Here is a 21,752-nt window from a genome sequence, read left to right as displayed (position 1 = left end):
CGGTATTTATCTCCATAACGTCGGACATATGATTAATTCACCCCCAGACGTTACGACTTAGATAAAACGGTCGTCCCTATCCGAACAAATATAAAAGCAAGAAATAGGAACAAAAGAGGTATGCAATCTCTCTAAGAAAAAGTCTTCATACATATTCTCTTATTGACTTGAGCGTCGGAGTGCCTTTGCAGGTACCCACCTCTCCCACTTTTCCTTGGCTGACGAAGACTGGATTGCGCCTGAGAAGCTTGCCGACCTTATCAGAAGGACGACTTATACTTCGGCTCAGGCAGGTAAGAACATTGGCGCCCACCGTGGGGCCTGAACCATTTGAAACATCATTTGTTGTAAGCCCCAAAATCTTCACGCGCTCTCATGGCTGATGCTCCCCCGCCCACTCCATCCGAACTTCTGAGGATGGTGACCGAGCTTCAACAAGCAAACCAGCGAATGGCGGAGGATAACCAGAGAATGCAAAACCAAATTGCGCAGTTAGTGCAAGTTCGCTTAGAGCACCATAACCATGATAACGAGAACAACGAAAGAACTCATGTTTCTGAGACACCACAAAGCGACAACGGAGGAAATCAACAGAATGACGAGGCTCAGCCTGATAATGAGGAAGAACAACCGGACAACTCAGCGGGACCATTTACAGCAGATATAATGAACTTCCAACTCCCCAGACAATTCACTCTTCCGACAACTTTAACCCCATATGACGGATTGGGCGACCCAAAGCAACATGTCAAGAAGTTCCGATCTATTATGATTGTTAACGGTGCATCCGATCCTATTCTTTGTCGATGTTTTCCATCTTTTTTAGACGGTCTTGCACTTGACTGGTTTTGTTCTTTGCCTGCAGATTCGATATCCCGTTTTCAGGAGTTGGCTGCCCAATTTGAAGACCATTTTGCAGCATCCGCAATATATCTCCACGATTCTGACTATCTGACGACCATAAAGCAGGGAGCACAAGAAAGCCTGAAGGATTACATCACCCGCTTTACAAAGGTCGCCATGAGGATTCCCGACCTCCATCCAGAAGTTCATCTCCACACCATAAAAAGCGGCCTCCGCCCTGGCAAATTTCAGGAAACTATCGCTGTGACAAAGCCCAAAACCTTGGCCAAGTTTCGTGAAAAGGCCAAAGGTCAGATTGATGTCGAAGAACTCAGACAAGCAAGGAGGACAGAAAGATCAACCACAAGCAAAGACGACGATAAACCCCGAGATAGCAAAAAATCATTTAAACCGGTCCCGCGTTATGACTCGTACACTCAATTCAACACAAAAAGGGACGATATTATGAAGGAGATATTGAACTTCAAACTAATTAAGCCTCCTCGCAAAGCCGGAAATTATCCAGAATCAAAAAGCGTCGACAGATCAAAGTATTGCACTTTTCACCAGAAACACGGACACACCACCGATGAATGTATCATTGCCAAAGATCTCCTTGAACGACTAGCAAGGCAGGGACATCTAGACAAATTTATTGCAGGGCATATCCAGAAAAACACTAGCCTCGCCCCCGATACATCAACAGCTGGCGCATCCTCAAAAGGAAAGGAAAAGGTACCGGCCCAACCTAGAGGAATAATAAACTGTATTTCAAGGGGCTACGCTGGAGGAGGACACACAAGCTCGGCCCGAAAACGCACTTACAGAGCCATGCTAGCAGTGACGGATACCCCAAGTAATCCTCGGCCACTGACGAATGTCCCAGAGGTGACTTTCAGATCAACCGACTTTAACGGTGTCGATACAAACCTAGACGACCCTGTTGTCATCTCCATTCAGTTGGGGGACCTGATAGTAAGAAAAGTCTTACTCGACCCAGGAAGCAGTGCAGATGTCTTATTTTTCACCACCTTCGAAAAGATGAAGCTGAGCAGCAATATTATGCAGCCATACCTGGGAGACCTGGTCGGATTTTCAGGAGAACGAGTTCCTGTACTGGGATCAGTGTGGTTACAAACCACACTCGGTGAGCAACCATTATATAAGACACAAGATATTCAGTATCTTGTAGTCGACTGTTTTAGCCCCTATAATGTCATTTTAGGCAGACCCTTTTTAAATAAATTTGCTGCAATAGTATCTACTGTTCACCTTTGCGTCAAGTTTCCTGTGCAGGACAATGTTATAGCCACAATTCACGGAGATCTCCAGGAAGCTCGGCAATGCTACAACACGAGCTTAAAGCCATTCAAAAAAGTCGGACAGTCACATATCAACTCCATAAAGTCCGAACAGATAACAACAGCCGAACTTGACCCCCGCGCTGACTTCGAAGATCGGCCTATGCCAAATGAGGAGTTAGCAAAGATTACTCTAAATGATGACCCACTAAAGTTTACTTTTGTGGGCACTTCCATGAGTACAGAAGACAAGAAAAACCTTACAAGCTTCCTACAGGAGAATGCCGATCTATTCGCATGGACCTCTGCTGATATGCCAGGAATAGATCCGTCTGTTATAACACACAAATTGGTACTAAATCCAACAGCTCGACCGATCTCTCAGAAAAAAAGAAACCTCGGCACTGAAAAGTGACAAGCATCAATCGCCGAGGTGAAAAAGCTCATTGACGCCAACTTCATCAGAGAAATTAGATTCACAACATGGCTGGCCAATGTTGTTATGGTAAGAAAACATAATGGTAAGTGGCGCATGTGCGTCGATTTTACTGATTTAAATAAAGCATGTCCTAAGGATGCTTACCCTTTACCTTGTATTGATACCCTGGTTGATAACTCTTGTGGCTACGGTACTTTAAGCTTTATGGACGCCTATTCTGGTTATAACCAGATTCTTATGCACTCAACAGACCAGGAAAAAACGGCTTTCATAACTGAGAATGGTAATTACTACTATAATGTTATGCCTTTTGGTCTAAAGAATGCATGGGCCACTTATCAACGGTTGATGAATAAGATCTTCCAGCAGCAAATAGGCCGAAATATAGAGGTTTACGTTGATGATATGGTCGCTAAGACAAAGCTCGGCGACTCTCATATCCAGGACCTGACCGAAATCTTCGGACAAATCCGACGATACAATATGAGGTTGAATCCAGAAAAGTGTGCCTTTGGAGTTCAGGGAGGAAAGTTCCTCGGATTCATCCTTACTAGCCGAGGAATTGAAGCAAATCCAGAGAAGTGTCAAGCAATACTCGCCATGCAAAGTCCATCCACAGTAAAGGAGGTTCAAAGGCTAACAGGATGCTTAGCCGCTTTATCTAGATTTTTACCATGTTTAGCACCAAAATCCTCATATTTTTTCCAATGTTTAAAAAAGAAAGCAAAACATTTTGAATGGAACCAAAATTGCGAAATGGTTTTCAAAGGCTTAAAAGAATTTCTTTCAAAACCACCTGTTTTACAAAAATCAAAGACCAGCGAGCCATTATACATATATTTGTCTATTACTGATGTTGCCATTAGTTCTGCTCTTATAACAGAAACAGATAAGAACCAACAGCCAGTCTATTTTGTGAGCAAGTCCTTGCAGAACGCCGAGCTTCGTTACCCAAGGTTGGAAAAGCTCGCCTTAGCTTTAGTCTTCTCATCAAGACGCCTCCGACCATATTTCCAGAGTCACACGATCATCGTCAGAACGGGACAACCTTTACGGCAGATTCTTTCGAAGCCCGAGCTGGCAGGAAGACTAATTAAATGGGCAATTGAGTTGTCAGAATTCGACATTCAGTATCAGCCAAGAGGACGGAGCTTCCAATCCTCAAGGTGCTGGCGCTGGAATACTACTCGAAAGCTCGGATGGCATAGTTCTCGAGCATTCCCTCCGATTCTCATTCAAGGCCAGCAATAACCAGTCCGAATACGAAGCCCTTATAGCAGGGCTCAGGTTAGCCACCGATTTACATATCGATAATTTAAAGGTTTACTGCGATTCATTATTAGTCGTTCAACAGGTGAACCACAGTTTTCAAACAAAAGATCCGATCTTATTGAAATACTTGGATATTGTCCAACAACTACTAAAAAATTTTTCAACAATCCACATTATTTACATACCTAGGGAAGAAAACCATAGGGCGGATATTTTGTCAAAATTAGCAACTACACAAGCCCACACCACTACTCTTTTACAGTCAACTTTAGACACGCCGAGCATTGAGGCACTTAATGTTCTAAATATAATAAATAAAGATAATTGGCAACACCCTTACATTCAGTACCTCCGTTCTGGATCAATTCCGAAAGACATTGAAAATGAAGGCAAATTCAGAAGACAGGCCTCCTATTATACATTGCTGAATGATAATCTGTATAGGCGAGGATACTCTCGACCTTTGTTAAAATGTTTGACCAGGGAAGAGGCCGACCTTGTCTTATCCGAGGCTCACGAAGGCATTTGTGGAATACACTCTGGAGCTCGAAGCCTGTCACAGAAAATTCTTCGAGCCGGCTTTTACTGGCCGACCATATGGGAGGATAGCAAACAGAAGGTCAGAACATGCGATAATTGTCAAAAGCATTCGCCGACCATTCATCTACCAGCAGAACATCTTCATCATTCAACGGTAAGCTGGCCATTTGACAAATGGGGAATCGATATTCTAGGACCATTCCCCACTGCTCCAAGACAGGTAAAATATTTGGTAGTTGCGATTGATTATTTTTCCAAATGGATCGAGGCACAACCTTTGGCAAAAATCACATCATCACAAATGATAAGCTTCGTTTGGAAAAACATAATATGCAGATTCGGTATACCAAGGCACATTACAACTGACAATGGTCGCCAGTTTATCGACCAAAGTTTTAAAGCTTTTTTGCAGAATCTAAAAATAAAGCAACATTTTTCTTCGGTCAAACATCCACAGTCCAATGGGTTAGCAGAAGCTGCTAATAAGGTCATTCTCCAGGCTTTACGAAAAAAGCTCGACAGTGCAAAAGGATTATGGGCGGGCTTGTCCCAGAAGTATTATGGGCATATAATACTACAGCTCATTCGACAACAAAGGAAACCCCATTTCGTTTGGTCTATGGATCTGAAGCTATGATCCCTATAGAAGTGTCACAGGGTTCAATGCGGACGTTAACTGAAGAACATGATCAAGCTCGGCAAGTAGAACTCGATCTAATTGAATAAATACGAGAAACAGCAGCCATTCGGCACCGAGCATTACAGCAGCAACTTAGCCGACGATATGGGCAGAAGGTGATCCCAAGATCCTTCAACACTGGTGATTTAGTACTCAGAAAAACAGAACAAGCTCGCCCACCTCCCTCCCATGGGAAACTCGCAGCGGCGTGGGATGGACCATACATAATATCTGAGGTCCTCGGCAAAGGTGCATACAAGTTGGAAGACTTAAATGGCACTAAACTCCCTAGCACATGGAACGTCGGCTCCCTAAAACGATATTACAGTTAGTAAAGCAGCAGACCAGTACTCTTTTTCCTACCATGAGAATTTTTCCCAAAGGGTTTTTGCTCGTGGAGGTTTTCATGAGGCTGGCTTACCTTGAACAATTAACATCTTTCACAGGTACTGCTAACTATGCAATGTAATTTTTATCTTATTTCATACATATTAAGCAGATCACTCATTTCCCAAAAGGGACTTATTCCGGACAATGTTACACTCCTTTAAAGGGGAAACCGATGATATCTAAAGTCGCATTACTATCATACGAATGCGCAAATACCATAACTATAACTGTCATTCAAGCCATTTAAGGGCAACAAAATACATGATTGGGAAACAGACAACCCTAATCAAAGAAGTTTTTCAGAAATAAAGTACTTAAGTACAAAATACTAATGTTCAGCAAAAGAAAACAAATTCTTACTTCGAACAGTTCAACCTTTCAGATACGCAACAAAAAACAAAGTTACTAAAGCAAAGAAAATATCAGTCACCCAAGTTGTCATCTCCCTCCTCACCAGTCTCTTCGTCGTCAACGAGTTTACCATCCCGAATTATCTTGCCGGGATCCATAGCCGAAAAATCTTCATCCGGAAACAAAAACCTTGCTTGATTAACAGCTCGTTGAAACCCCTCAGCGAAAGCATCCAAAATATCCCCTTCCTTACGACTCTCAAGCTCTTTCATCCTCGCCGATACCTCGATCATTTGATCGCTCAAACTTGTCAAGTCCTTTTCTTTTTTCTTCAACAAACCACAAATCTCTTCATGGCATTCTTTTCCTACTTTCAACTCAGTCTCAACCTCAGATAACTTTTTTTTTCAAATCACTAACATTCGTTTCCTTCAGCAAAAGTTGCTCCTTTAGCTCGGGAACTCGGGAAGCCTCACCAATCGACTTCTTATGTTTCTTCTCCTGACTCCGCCCAATGCTAGCTAGCCGAAACCCTAGTACCTAGTATTCACAGAACAATGTTCAGCCCTAAAGCACACTTTTAAAAAAAAAAAAAGAAACAACAAAACAGAGAAAACAAACCTGTAAAAACTGATCAACCCCTATATCCCCAACCTCCTCCACTCGCCTAACATCTGTCACAGTCTGAACGACTTCATCAGCCACAATGTTGAAAGGAAACTTCTTGTTCCACATTGATGAACTCTCCCCTTCTTCTTCAAATAGGTGTAACCTCTCCTGCTTCGTTAAAAAGTTTGATAAATCTTCCAGCTGAACACTTTCGTCCTTACCCTGTACATCTTCTGGCAAGGCTGACTCTGACTTCCTCTTCTTAAAAACAATCGCCTTCTTTCTCGGCAGGGGCTGATTAACTTCGGCACCTCCGTCAGCCTTGTCTTGATTTGACGACGATCCCTCAAAGTTTTTGCTTTTAAATCGAGACCTTAAACTAGATGCAGTCACCCCGGGAAAATTGCCAGCTGCAACATTGAAACATTATTTGGTTAATTCACCAAAAAATCTTACAACCAAACAAACAGTCTTTTCAACTTCTTACCAAAATATTTTATTACAGAACTCTTATCTTCTTCCCAAGGAAGCAGATTAGAAACCGAGATTAAACCACCTTTATCAACCATCTCTATCAGAAACGAAATTATACATTCATTTCGACTGTTTATGAGCTCGGGACCCAGTATGTGTTGCGGATGGCAACACCAGTACATGGAAAATTTTTCTCCCAAATGTTCGTCAATATAAAACGGGAATTCCTCATCAACCGATTTTACTTTCAGAAACATTTCTTTGAAATCTTTAAACGAAGATTTATAAAGCTTGAAAACAGAAAAACTCGGTGTACTATTCAGATTAATCCAGAGACCTTTCCATACCCCTTTAGCTTGAAATAAACAGAAAAACAGTTCTAAATCCGCTTCAATTTCAAGAAAATCCATCAAAGCTTGAAAACACCTGATAAAAGTCCAGCCATTTGGGTGTATTTGAGATGGAGCGCAATTCATTTGTTTCAACACATTACACTCGAAACTGGTAAACGGAAGCTTCACTCGCAACTCCTCCATGACACAACTATACATATAAAAACTTTGAAAATCATTTTTTCTAGGAAAAACACGATCAGACCGACTGCATGGCAGCAGTTCCAACCGAAAGCCAGCCCTAACTATCCTACCCAGATTCACCCTATTGACACTCTCAATATCAGAAAACAAGGAATCCCGAATGTGAACATCTCTGTCAACCCAGCTATAATCCTCACCGTTTTCAACTTGGGGAAGTAATTTTTTCTTTTTATCACCCATTCCCAGTGAAAGATTAGCAATAGTAGGGGTAAAGAAGGTTTACTAACCTCTGGTACTCATGCCTCTATGAATATCTGATGCTTCCCACTTAAACAAAATGGCAAAGGAACCAACCTTCATCCTAAGCCACTAATTAAATGAACTTTTCATTTCCATAAATTAATCTACACCGTTTACCCAAAACCACTTAGAACGGTTATGGAGCAACTTGGGAAATTGAACCCAGTCATAATAATTACTGCACACAAGGCCCAATGAAACAAACCGTTTCATAATAAATTCACACTTCTCTATTTATATAGAATACTACTGAGTGAGCCACGTTGAACTGGGGGCTCCATACACCGAGCTATAACTCGGCAAAAAGCTCAACCCGTCTCCTCAAAGCCAGGCTAAGCTTGGGGGCTGTGATATGACCAGTAAAATCGGTTATGAATTATAGCTCGGTAACGCACCCACAATAATGGCCGAGCATTCGCAATGATCGGCATTTATCTCCATAACGTCGGACATATGATTAATTCACCCCCCAGACGTTACGACCTAGATAAAACGGTCATCCCTATCCGAACAAATATAAAAGCAAGAAACAGGAACAAAAGAGGTATGCAATCTCTCTAAGAAAAAGTCTTCATACATATTCTCTTATTGACTTGAGCGTCGGAGTGCCTTTGCAGGTACCCACCTCTCCCACTCTTCCTTGGCTGACGAAGACTGGATTGCGCCTGAGAAGCTTGCCGACCTTATCAGAAGGACGACTTATACTTCGGCTCAGGCAGGTAAGAACATTAACTATATTATCTTGTCACTATACACAGATCGATTGGAATCTATATGTTAACTTTATTTGGTAGGTGATTTTATATTTGTTCGCATTATATTTCTTTTTATAATAAAAAACAAAAAATATTATATAATTGGCATTACTTTTACAATTACAATTTAAAAAAAATTATATATTAATAGTATTATTAGAATTTGTTTATTATATCTTTTAATTTTACATATTAAATACTAATTTATTGATTAAAATTTTATTGAAAAGTCTATCACAGATTAATAAATTACTGCATGCATCTAATAAGATTATAGAAAGAGGATTTTGATTTCCTCAATTTAGGGCATTTTTCACTTAATGCAACTAATTTTCTCCTTCTTATGTTAATGAGCATTATTTAGAATTCACCCGACAACAACTAATTTTGTTCCATGTAGGTTGATTTTATGGTAAGGTTCTGTCCTTAATACAATTGCATAAAGTAGAGGTAGTCTGCAGTGACTCTGCACCCTTTAATTTGCTTAATTATATGCGAACTGTTGCATTAAGGTAGGATTTTATGAATCATTGGAGGTTTGGGATTGTTACATATAAGTAGGCGGCTTATATTATTAAACTATGAGAAAACTATCAAATGTTTGATCAACATTGATAATTTAATATAATAAAGATCAATGCTGTTAAAACACCTTATAATCTTCCTCAACTATGTTGTGTATGTCTGTCTTCTTTTTCTTTCAATAATGAAGTTCTCTCTTCTTACGTGCTACACCAAACAAGACCAAAGTAGATAGATATCAAAATAGAAGCTATAAGTTTGTCTCTGTATTCTGATGGAATCATCATTTTTTTTACTAAAAGATTTATTAGCTAATCAAATTTAACTTGATTAAAGAATAAAAAAGGCTACAGCTTAAATATATAGGAGTAGAATTTGTCTTTTTTTTTTAGTTTCTGAGAATATATACAAAAATAGTGAATGATGTCATCATTCTTCTTTAACTACCTAGCATCTAACGTTGTGACTGTAACTTGATTTACGCTCCATGTTTCATCATTCTTACTTGAAGATGACTCAGTGTTTGGATGATTTTTCTTTATGGAAAATCCAGGAGTTTTAGGATTTGGCAAAGATGGAGTTTCACTACTTAACATTAAGATCACTGAAGACATTGTTGGTCTATCTTCTGCATGTTCTTGGACACATAAGAGCCCAATATGTATGCATCTTACAACTTCAGCTTCTGTGTATGAATTGCAGATTGATGGGTCAAGAAGTGTCAATGCAGTTCCTTCATGCCAATGTCTCCATACCTAAAAGAACATATAGTAATCATTATAATATAGCGATCATAGTGTTTATTTTTTCAGTTAAGTACTCTTATTAAAGAGAATTTTTTCACCTACATTTCCCAGAAGATTCAATTCATTGTTATCACTGTAAAACTCTCTGTTCTTCTTTCCAGTTATGATCTCCAATACCATAACACCAAAACTAAAAACATCAGATTTTACTGAAAAGTTTCCATCCATAGCATATTCAGGAGACATATAACCACTGCAAAATAAAAATATGCATAAATTAAAAATGAAGCCACATATCTGGTTTTTCAAAAAACTAGTAAATTATTATGGTATACTCACTATGTTCCAACAACTCTTAATGTTTTTGCTTGTGTTTGATCTTTGTCAAATATTCTTGCCATTCCAAAATCTGATATCTTGGGAATCATTTCACTATCTAGTAATATGTTACTTATCTTAAGATCTCTATGAATAATTCGAAATCTTGAATCTTGATGCAAATAAAGAAGTCCTCTTGCTATTCCATATATGATATTAAAACGCCTTTCCCAGTCAAGCAAAAATCTACTTTCTGATTTGTCTGCAACATTGTTATGTAAAAGTTAAGGATAACAAGTAAAACAAATGTATATGATAATTAAAAAAAAAAAAACTGAACATTCAATATACTGAAATAAATAATGCAAGTTACCAAACAAAATGGAATCAAGGCCTCTATTTTCCATATACTCATACACCAACATCTTTTCATCATTTTCAATACAGCAACCAAGCAATCGAACAAGATTTCGATGTTGGAGTTTGGCAATTAGCTTGACTTCATTCTTAAACTCCTCAATTCCTTGTCCAGAATATTTTGATAATCTCTTCACAGCAATTTTTTGACCTTCAATCAATCTACCCTAGTATTATTATAGGCACGATTTGTTCGTTAGTGTATATACACATAATACATAAGTACGTTTACATTATGATCTGATATTTAATTTTAGTAACGATGGCAGCTATGTACAAATTAAAGTATTAAAACAAGTTACCATATAAACACTACCGAAGCCTCCTTCTCCAAGTTTATTATCTTGAGAGAAATTGTTTGTAGCCATTGTTAAGGTATCACAATCAAACAATGGCAGCTCTATATCATCCATGTTCCTTTCATCACCTAAGTATCCTCTAGAAGACACCACCTCATTCATCAAACTATCATGACTTCTGTGGACAAAACCTGGAATAGCGGCTATTGATAATAACCAAGGTAAATTATTTATTTATGCAGCACAAAAACCATATACACTACTGTACTAGACTATATAAAGAGACATATGGGGAAGGTTATTATACATTACCTCTAGAACTTTGTTGTCTCTTCTTCCTTAAGTAACAAATAGCAACCAATCCCAAAACTAAAACAAGTGCACAAAGTGTGATGCCAATAGCCAGAACCGCTCTATGATTCTTGTTGGAGCTAGTAGATCCTGTGTGTCACTAAATTGATCAGAAAGAACTACTTAATCAATAAAGGAACCTGCAATATCATCATCATAGCAAAATGTGCAACCACTTGATCAATTAGACAGTACCTATATCAGCAGCTGCCAATCTGACATAGAGATCTTGACCGTCTGTACGGTGGACATTCATGTCAAAGAGTTGGCCAACCCACATAACACAGCCACTTCCTCCATTTCTGATATCAATGTTTGCATATGCAGTGCATGAACAATTCCTCTTGCACAAACTCCCACATTCATCAAGTGTCATACTCTTATTCACAAACACGTTCGTTGTATCCGGCAGCTTCATGTGCTCAAGTTGCAAGAACTTGTCAGTCGAACAATTCAAACCCGTGTTCCTCACACACCCATCAGATCCATCTCTCAAGTTCCAAGCTTCCTGGTTCTTTGGTCTGAACCCCTGAATACAAGAGCATACCGGCGAAGCATTACTGTCACAAACTCCATACGAACCACACACTCCATAGTAATCGCATTGATCCTTTGGTGCGTAGGAGAACTTGTTCCATCTTCCTTGTATCCACATGTAGCGTTGATACTGGCCATCAGAATCAGGTGACAGAATTATCCTCGACAACAAGGAAGGTTCTGTAACGGAGAAAGAGAACCACACCCCATGCTCATCATAAGAGAAATTGTACCTGAGATCATTGGTGTCGTCTTTCATCCCTGGGATCCCACTGAATCTCTCACCATTCCAAGGACCAGTTCGGTATGTTATAGTTTGGTTTCTCCTGAGGAAGCCCTCAGGTAAACCATGGTAATCTATCTTCAAAGTGTAGTCACCGCTTGAAGGGTCTTCACCTTCGACCTTCCATGATGTTAAGTACTTCTCCGTTCCTGTATTCAGGTTCCAACCGACCTTCATCCCCGGTAACAAGGTATCCGTTGGGTAATCGAAGCTCTGCCATAAGTAGTTATTATTGGTCTTGTCTGATGAATCCTTGAGAACAAGGTTACCTGTATCGAGGAGCTGGAGAACTGGATTCTTGGAGTTGGTTTGATTGGAGGACCATGCGGGGCTACCGGATGAATTGAGGAGGACAAAGCTTCCGTTGTCTCCGATCTTGAGATAGCCTGAACTATTGTCGATGGGGTTGTCTCTGTTTGCAGTCCAAACTATTGTTTGAGGACTGATGTTGTTGTACCATATTCCGAGGTAATAGTTGGTGTTGGAATCTCTGAAGAAGCCCAGCACGAAGGATCGGTTTTGTGATAATAGCGTTTGGTTTGTTGTGAGGATTTGTGTGCCGGTTAAAGTATCAGAAGCGGTTGATGGAGTGATGAAGAAGAAGCTAATAACAAAGATGAAGAGGTAGTTAAGGTGAGTGAAGAAGACTCTCATGATGGCGAAAAGTTAAGAGTAGTTTGTGATTGTTGGAGGGTAATATAGAAGAAGCCAAGTTTTTTTTACTTTTCATGAATTTCTTGACAGAATTGTGCATCAAGGAAGAGCAGAACAAGCTAAGCTGACCCGCATCCACTTGCCTCTTCATAAATGTGTATTGACTTTTGAACATATGGTAAACGTTTCCCATATTATATATGAGAGATATAGTATATTCAAAGGGTAATTCAAAGAACCCAAGCTGTGATACGTTGACAGAAACGGTGGTGAAACTTGGACCATTCCAAGTAGGAAGCTTAATATGCTGAATTAAAACACTTAACACAGATAAATGATGAATTATCAAAGAAGCTTCCTAAAATAACCAAAAAAAAGTATAACAAAAGAAATAAATTTATTAGGGATTGAATATTAAAGAATTTACTAAAAGTAGTACAAGTACAAAGTTATTAAGACCCTATCCTTAATGAATGGCAGAACTTGAAGGGATATGACCACCTGAGATAATCAAATTCTTTAAACTAATTTTATTATTTATTTATAAAAAAATTGGAAGGTCATAACCCCATTGTTTATGATGAAAGTTCCACCATTGTCCTTTAGGCAGTGTTTGTTTGTTGTTTATGTCTACCAGATACGGTGGTATGCATACAGCGTTTGTTTCCAGTAGGAACTCATCACAGTTCTTGTTTATGGCCTACCAAAAGTAAATTCACATCAATTTTTGCGTCATAAATAATAAATAGGAACTCAAAACATCTCTCTCTTCTCCATTAGGAGGAACTAACTTTAGTCCTTGTTATGGTCCCACTTAATTAATTAATTAAAATACTTGAAATTAATGTAATTAATTTTTTTAATAATGTAATTTAAATATTTAAATTTAAAAATAATTCACTATTAAAAGATATTAATATTAAATAAATTCATATATAACAATAATACACAATATATAATTCGGGGTTACACTAATTTGTAAAATTACTTAATACAAAGAAAAACATAATTAAATTCTATAGTTGACGACAAGCATTGTGAAATTGCCATATGTGTTCAATCAAGTCCTCTTTCAATTGTCTATGCTATGCTGCTGTCTATAGAGTAACAAAATATTAATGTATTAATAATAACGGTAACATAGTAACGTCTAATTTCTAACGGCTAATTTTACAACGACTAATTTTGCAACGGCTAATTTAATATAATAATATAAATATAAATAATTAATATAAATTATTAATTAAATAAAAATTTAATTATTTAATCTAATTAAATTATTATAATTATTAATAAATTAATTATAATTTAATTACTTAATTAATTATTAGTTAAATAATTAATATAAATTATTAATTAAATAAAAATATCAATATTTAATATAATTATTTATTTAAATAATAACTTGCCATTTGGCAAGTTATTATTGGCTTCTCAGAGTCCCTCTTCAGAGGGCCTGGTTCCTCTAGAAATCTGTGTGGAACCTTCTCTTCTCTTGCTCCAACGGCTAGGACCTCTTAGTGTCAGAAAAAGTAAAATTGGGTCTCATGCATTGAACTTGCTCTTAGACAGCGTTTGTTTGCTGTCTATGCCTACCAGAGATATGGACACGGTGGTACACGTATAGCGTTTGTTTCATAAGACATAAGTTTATGAAGGACACGATTACACACACTTACACATTAGAGACATGTAATTTGTGTCTCTTCAAAAGTGTGAGACACGAATTTTAAAAGTGGACACAGATTCATAATAAAATGTTTGGACAATTTTATCCCTAGTCAATTTAAAAAATTCCTAAATCTACCCTCTTCCCTACTTTATCCCTTTTCACTTCTACATTGTCATCTTCTTCATCTTTCTTCTCTTCCAAACCATTTTATCTTCCTGAATCCATGCCTCTACAAGAATCATTGTTGCTCTTCTGCCAAAATCGCTGCCGCTCCTCCTCCAAAATCATTGCCGCCTCCTCTACCGGAACCGCCGCCGTTGCCTCTTCCAAAATCACAAAGCCGTCACTACCACTGTCTCTATCAGATTTGCTACTGCTTCCTCTCCCAATTTAGTAGATCAAACTGTTCGTGCCTTTTCGAGATCCGCCACCGCTGCCTCTCCCAGAATCGCAGAACTCTACTCTTCGCCTTTGCTTGAACTACCATTGTCGCCAGCTTTGCCAGAACCACCACTGCTACTACCTGGAATTGCAGAACCGCCAATGCAGCCACTTCAGCCAGAATCAGTGCGCTGCCTCTACCAAAAATGCCTCAACCTTTGCACCCTGCCAAATCTGTTTTTCTACTTCCACCCCTGTTTTCAACTTCATCTCCTCCCTTGATTTTTTTTTTTACAGAAAAAAATTATATATTTAATTTTTTATTTAATTGAATCTTGATCGATATTTATTATATCTGTGTCGTTCTATTTTGATTAATTTTTTTTATTAATTTAAGAGTTATTATTGGTAACAGAGAAGTGGTGGTGGTGGTGATTTAGATAATAGTGGAGAAAAAATAGGGTGGTAGTATTTGTTATAAGGATAATTTTAAAATTTTATATGATTGTAATTTATTGTTGTGTCTCTGTATTTAATTACTAAACAACTTAAAAATTTTGTGTCTTATTGTATTTATGTCTTTAATGTTTATGTATTTATGTCTATGTCTCAGTCCATTCATAAACCAAATACAGCCTTAAATCATTGGGGTAGTCATGCACCTCTAATTTCCTTTATTGTATGCGAAATATTGCATCCAAGTTTATTATATTCAGGTTTAATCATCCAAATTTAATTTTTAACTTGATTAAAGAATAAAATCTGCCGTAGCTTAAATAGCTTAAATAAAAATTCTTTTTTCTATTTTTTATGATTATGAGAATTGATGAGTTTGGAAAACTTGAAATTATTGTGATGATCAAACATAATTAAAAATGTTAATTAGAAAAATTGTTAATTTAATTTTTGCTTCAAATGGTTTGGCTAATGAATTTTGTTTAGTGTGCAAATTTTGATTATTGGACCAAAAGTCACATCAATCCAAATTGATAAATGAATTAATTTGTTTTGTGCCAAATTTGATCCAAGTTGCTGAGACTTGAATTGAAGATAAGCCCAAACCTAAGGCCCATTTTGGTAAAACAAATAATGAAGAAAGTGGCTCAAAGAAGCCATACGGTGATGATAAAACAAAGGGGTCCAATTTGTTGTTGCACCATTTGGTTACCTACTTCTATGGAATATGGAATTCAAATTTTAATTAAAATAAACTTATGCATTGGTAACTTGAAAGAGAAAATTTAAATTGATTTAATTGCTTAAGTGCTCCACACGTTACTTTATGCATAGGGAAATGGAAGTAGGAATTAATTTGTTTTAATATCATTCATTGCTTCCTTCGAAAGTTTATTTCTTTCTTCTCTCTCTTTGTTTCGGTCATTTCATTGTCAGAGAAGAAGATAGCAAGAGCAAGTTATTAGAGATACAGTGAAGCTATGAAGAAGCAAAATGTTAGGATGAAGAAGGTCAGTAAAGAAAAAGGAATATCCAAAGCATGGTGTGGCTAAGATCTTTGCCATTGAAGGCAAGATCTCACGAAGAAGCTTCAAGATCTTCATACAAAAAATAGAAGCAATCGGCCTCGGTCAGAGAAAAAAGATCTCTGTGGTAAAGCTCGTTTCCATCTTTGTTCATCCAAGACAGAAGGTAGCTAGTAAAGCTACGTAGAAGAAGAAGGAAATATAGAAAAGAAGGAGCTGTCAAGGATCAAAGATTCATCAAGGTCAGAATTCATTCTTGGGGACAAAGTCAAGATGAAAGGCTCAGATTGATAAAACTTGATGAGAAGGGATGAGAGAGAGGTACATGCATGTTGATTTGCTTTCGGTTTTTCCTCTCTTCTCTCTCTGTTCGAACCGGCTATGTGTTGGAGAAGATGTTGGTGGCTTGGTTGAACCGGTTTCAACCTTGAAGCTTCCCCTTCTATAATAAGGGTGAACGGCCAAGGGTTGAGATAAGGAGAGTAAGCATAGAGTTCTCATAGTTACCCTAAACTAACAGAGTTCTTCTCCTTCAATGGGTTTCATTTTGTTTTCTTTAGTTTTGTCTGTCTAAGTCTCATGGTAAAAGGCAAACAGAGTGAGGTTTGTAAGAAAAAGCCAGTGAGAGGAAAAAGGCAGAGAGAGCAAAATTAAAGAAAAAACCATAGATGTTTAAGAATTCCTTTGTACATCTGTATGATGTGTTTCATGATCCTGTGGGGATTCCCTTATAAGTTGGGTTAGCACTTTGCGGTTAAAAGCTTGGTAGGTGTCTAAGTCAAGTTCAGATTTGGGGATAGAATCTGGATTTGTCCCAGATAGGAATGGATAGTTCCTAGGGAAGAATTGGTGTATGTAATATGATGATTATAGTGAAATTCCGTCACTGTAGTGATGAAGACTAGATGTAGGCTGCATTGCACTTAGCAGCTGAATCAGGATACTTCTGGGTGTGATTATATCTCTCTCTTCTACTTCTATTCTGTTTTTATTACACTGGAGACAAAATTGAAAAATATCTCCTAATCGATTACGAGACAAAAAGAAAATGTTTCTTGATTGATTATGAGACAAAAAGCAGAAATATCTCCTGAAGCTATTTAAAAAAAGCAAAAAGTAATATACAGCAAAAAAAAAAAATAAGACTAAGATTCAACTCTCTATTCTCTTAGCCACTAATTACCATCAAGAATATATACAAAAATAATGGATAATGTCATTTTTCTTTAACTATCTACCATCTAACATTGTGATAGTGACTTGATTTACACTCCATGTTATATCTTGTTTGCTTGGAGATAAATCTATGTTTAAATGGTTTTTTTTAATGGAAAATCCAGGGTTCTTAGGAGATGGCATTGACAGAGCTTCACTGCTCAACATTAAGACTACTGAAGACATTGTTGGTCTATCTTCTGCACATTCTTGAACACATAAGAGACCAATATGTATGCACCTTATAACTTTAGATTCTGTGTATGAATTGCCAATAGATGGATCAATCAGTGTTAATACAGTTCCTTCATGCCAATGCCTCCATACCTGCACGAACATATATAGTGCAATTATTATAATATATCACTTAAAATATTATTTTTCAGCTAAGAAGTATTTAGATTTAGGATAAAATTCTTTCGCCTACATATCCCAAAAGATTCAATTCATCGTCATCACTATAAAATTCTCTATTCTTCTTTCCAGTTATAATCTCCAATACAATAACTCCAAAGCTAAAAACGTCAGATTTTACTGAAAAGTTTCCGTCCATAGCATATTCAGGAGACATATAACCACTGCAAAATAGTAAAGCTCGTAAATTAAAAATGAAGCCATCGTATTTAGTTTTTCAAGTAATACTATGATGAATGATCATGTTATACTCACTATGTTCCAACAATTCTTAATGTTTTTGCTTGGATTTGATCTTTGTTAAGAATTCTAGCTAATCCAAAGTCTGATATCTTTGGATTCATTTCGTTATCTAATAATATGTTACTTGTCTTGAGATCTCTATGAATAATTCGAAATCTTGAATCTTGATGCAAATAAAGAAGTCCTCTTGCTATCCCATATATAATATTGTAACGCTTTTCCCAATCAAGCAATGATCTTTTTGATTTGTCTGCAACATTAGCTATTATTAATGAGTAAAAACTACGGTTAACAAACAAAACAAGTATACATAATAATTAGAAAAGGAAAATATTGAAATAAATAATGCAAGTTACCAAACAAAATGGAATCAAGGCCTCTATTTTCCATATATTCATACACCAACATCTTCTCATTTTTCTTAATGCAGCAACCAAGCAACCGAACAAGATTTCGGTGTTGCAGCTTGACAATTGATTTGACTTCATTTTTAAATTCTTCAATTCCTTGTCCAGAGTCTTCTGACAATCTTTTCACAGCAATTTCTTGGCCTTCAATCAATCTGCCCTGATTATACCATATGCACGATCTGTTAGTGTGTATATATAAGTGTGTTTATGTTATGATTTGAGACTTAATTTTAGTGATGATGGCAGCTATGCATAAAGTATTAAAACAACTTACCCTATAAACACTACCGAAGCCTCCTTCTCCAAGTTTATTATCTTGAGAGAAATTGTTCGTAGCCATCATTAAGGTATCAAAATCAAACATTGGCAACTCTAGATCATCCATGTTCCTTTCATCACCCAAGTATCTTCTAGAAGGCACCACCTCATTCATTAACCAATCATGATTTCTGTGGACAAAACCTGAAATAGCAGCTATTGATATACAATTCAGTACCATACTATACATAAACATTCATATGAGAGAGATTAATTATTGTACATTACCTCTAGATCTTTGTTTTCCCTTCTTCCATAAGTAACAAATAGCAACCAATCCAAAAACTAAAACAAGTGCAGTAAGTGTGATGCTAATAGCCTGTACTACTCTATGATTCTTGTTGGAGTTAGTAGATCCTGTGTGTCACCAAATTAATCGGAAAGAACTCCCTTAAATACTTAATCAATAAGGAAGGAACTTGCAATATCATCATCTTAGCAAAAATGTGCATAACCACTACTATTTAATATTCATGTTATAACAATTATATGTGATTATTTAGACGGTTGAATTATTTTGAAACCAAAGGACTTAATTAGGCACTTTGTAATAATTTCAATATAGTTATTGGATAAAAAACTTAAAACTCCCCTCATTGAAAAGTCAATTAAAACCAATTAAAATTCAATATTGAATTAGTGTTCAAATAGAGAGATACCTATATCAGCTGCAGCCAATCTGACATAGAGATCTTGGCCATCCGTACGGTAGACACTCATGTCAAAGAGTTGACCAATCCACATAATACAGCCACTTCCTCCGTTTGTGATATCAATGTTTGCATATGCAGTGCATGAACAATTCCTCTTACACAAACTCCCACATTCATCAAGTGTCATACTCTTATTTATAAACACGCTGCTAGTCTCCGGCAGCTTCATGTTCTCAAGATGCAAGAACTTGTCAGTGGAACAATTCAAATCCGTGTTCCTCACACACCCATCAGATCCATCTCTCAGATTCCAAGCCTGAGGGTTCTTAGGGCTGAACCCTTTCATACATGTGCAAACCGGCGATGCATTATTGTCACACACTCCGTACGGACCACACTCCCTGTAATGGTCGCATTGATCCGACGGTTTGTACCAGAACTTGTTCCATCTTCCTTGTATCCACAGGTAGCGTTGAAACTCGCCATCAGAATCAGATGTCACAATTATCCTCGACAAGGAAGGTCTTGTAACGGAAAAAGAGTACCACGCACCATGATCATCATAAGTGAAATTGAACTTGAGACCATCGGTGTTGTCTTTCATCGCCGGGTTCCCACTGAATCTCTCACCATTCCAAGGACCACTTCGGCATATTATAGTTTGGTTTCTCCTGAGGAGAGTCTCATATAAACCATGGTAATCTATCTTCAAAGTGTAGTCCCCGCTTGAAGGGTCTTCACCTGTGACCTTCCATGATGTTAAGTGCTTCTCTGTTCCTGTGTCCAAGTTCCAACCGACCTTCATCCCTGGTAACAAGGTATCCGTTGGGTACTCGAAGCTCTGCCATAAGTAGTTATTATTGGTCTTGTCTGATGAATCTTTGAGAACAAGGTTACCGGTATCAAGGAGCTGGAGAACTGGATTCTTGGCGTGGGTTTGGTTGGAGGACCATGCAGGGTTCCCGGATGAATTGAGGAGGACAAAGTTTCCATTGTCTCCAATCTTGAGATAGCCTGTGGAGGTTTCAATAGGGTTGTCCCTGTTTGCAACCCAAACTATTGTTTGAGGATTGATGTTGTTGTACCATATTCCGAGGTAATAGTTGGTGTTGGAACCTCTGAAGAAGCCCAGCACGAAGGATTGGTTTTGTGACAATAGCGTTTGGTTGGTTCTGAGGATTTGTGTTCCGGTTAAAGTATCGAAAGAGGTTGATGGAGTGATGAAGAAGAAACCAATAACAATGATGATGTAGTCAATAAGATGAGTGAAGAAGATTCTCATGTTTGCGGAAGGTCAAGAGTAGTGTGTGATTGTTGTTGTGAGTTTAGAGGGTATTATAATAGAACAAGCTCAGTGCCTTTAAATTATTTATCAAGCTAAGAAGAGCAGAACAAACTGACCGGCATCCCATTTTCCTTTTGAACATGTGTTTTGACTTTTGAACAAAGGGTTAGCGAGTTTCCCATATTTCAAAAGTTAATTATTATTATTATCACTTGATGATGCTACTCAATTCTTATATTAGTATATTCAAAAGAGAAAGTTTATGCCATCAGATTTATTAAAATTTGGCCCTACTTAATTCAAAAGAAAATAAATAATTTTATATTATTAAATATAATTTTATCTCAAAAATATTAATAATAATTAATTAATAGATATAAATTATAAAATTTATTAATTTTTTAATATTTTTTTATTAGTTGTTAAAATCAATTACTAATATATTTATTTTTAAATATATGTATAATTTAATTTATTTTTAATATGTATTTATATTTCAATATATATTTTATATTGGTAGTTGATTTTGTTAGCCAATTCCAATACATATATAGCATAATTACATATAAATAATTATTATATCAATTATACTACGTGTATACTAAAATCATCCACTAAAATTAATTATTAATATAAAATATATATTCAAATATAAATATATATTGAAAACAAATTTTTAATTTTCTACTAAACTAGTCCATTGTTTGAATAAAAGTTAGTCCATTTATTAAATTTCTAATTTATTAGTTTTTCCAAAGATTATTTATAAGAAGCGGTTGACTATAAGGGTGTGCATGGGTCGGGTGAAACCGGGTTTGATGTGACCCAAATTCGACCCGAAATATATACCGGGCCTATTTATTAGATCCGAACCCGGTCCTAAACTCGATAAAACCTATACACTTTCGGGCCACGATTATACCGGGTAAAAACCGGGTGAAAACCGGGCCGTTAACATTACATTACCTTGATATCTTCTTATAAGCTAGCATGTAAAAATATCCAAATTTTCAAGACTCCAACCATTATTTGACATGGTAAAATTCACTTAGAAGAATATAACA

At 37.0% G+C, this 21,752-nt stretch overlaps 2 protein-coding genes across 12 annotated transcripts; both read right to left on the bottom strand.

The window, feature by feature from the left end:
• Window positions 1–9,268: 9,268 nt before the first annotated feature.
• On the bottom strand, window positions 9,269–12,778 carry LOC107621495 (receptor-like serine/threonine-protein kinase SD1-8). Its single transcript, XM_016323517.3, has 7 exons — window positions 11,338–12,778; window positions 11,104–11,232; window positions 10,795–10,994; window positions 10,449–10,659; window positions 10,097–10,337; window positions 9,860–10,010; window positions 9,269–9,766 (listed from the first exon to the last, which is right to left on the bottom strand). Exons 1-7 carry the CDS (start codon window positions 12,614–12,616, stop codon window positions 9,455–9,457), a joined length of 2,523 nt encoding a protein of 840 aa, XP_016179003.2. The 5' UTR covers window positions 12,617–12,778; the 3' UTR covers window positions 9,269–9,454.
• A 4,405-nt stretch (window positions 12,779–17,183) lies between these two features.
• Window positions 17,184–20,848, bottom strand: LOC107621499 (receptor-like serine/threonine-protein kinase SD1-8). 11 transcript variants are annotated; one of them, XM_016323520.3, is made up of 7 exons: window positions 19,410–20,848; window positions 18,979–19,107; window positions 18,707–18,894; window positions 18,379–18,589; window positions 18,035–18,272; window positions 17,793–17,943; window positions 17,184–17,692 (listed from the first exon to the last, which is right to left on the bottom strand). In XM_016323520.3, exons 1-7 carry the CDS (start codon window positions 20,683–20,685, stop codon window positions 17,381–17,383), a joined length of 2,505 nt encoding a protein of 834 aa, XP_016179006.1. In that variant the 5' UTR covers window positions 20,686–20,848; the 3' UTR covers window positions 17,184–17,380. The 11 variants fall into 11 exon arrangements, with proteins under 11 accessions (XP_016179006.1, XP_088360611.1, XP_088360602.1 ...); XM_088504485.1 differs by having other exon boundaries at window positions 18,035–18,284; window positions 19,410–20,791; XM_088504476.1 differs by having other exon boundaries at window positions 18,035–18,284; window positions 18,707–18,906; window positions 19,410–20,758.
• Between the last annotated feature and the right edge of the window lie 904 nt (window positions 20,849–21,752).

This window comes from Arachis ipaensis, chromosome B10, assembly GCF_059453495.1.
Source record: "Arachis ipaensis isolate K30076 ecotype BB chromosome B10, ASM5945349v1, whole genome shotgun sequence".
NCBI lineage: Eukaryota > Viridiplantae > Streptophyta > Magnoliopsida > Fabales > Fabaceae > Arachis > Arachis ipaensis.
This window is presented reverse-complemented; position numbering and strand designations above follow the sequence as displayed.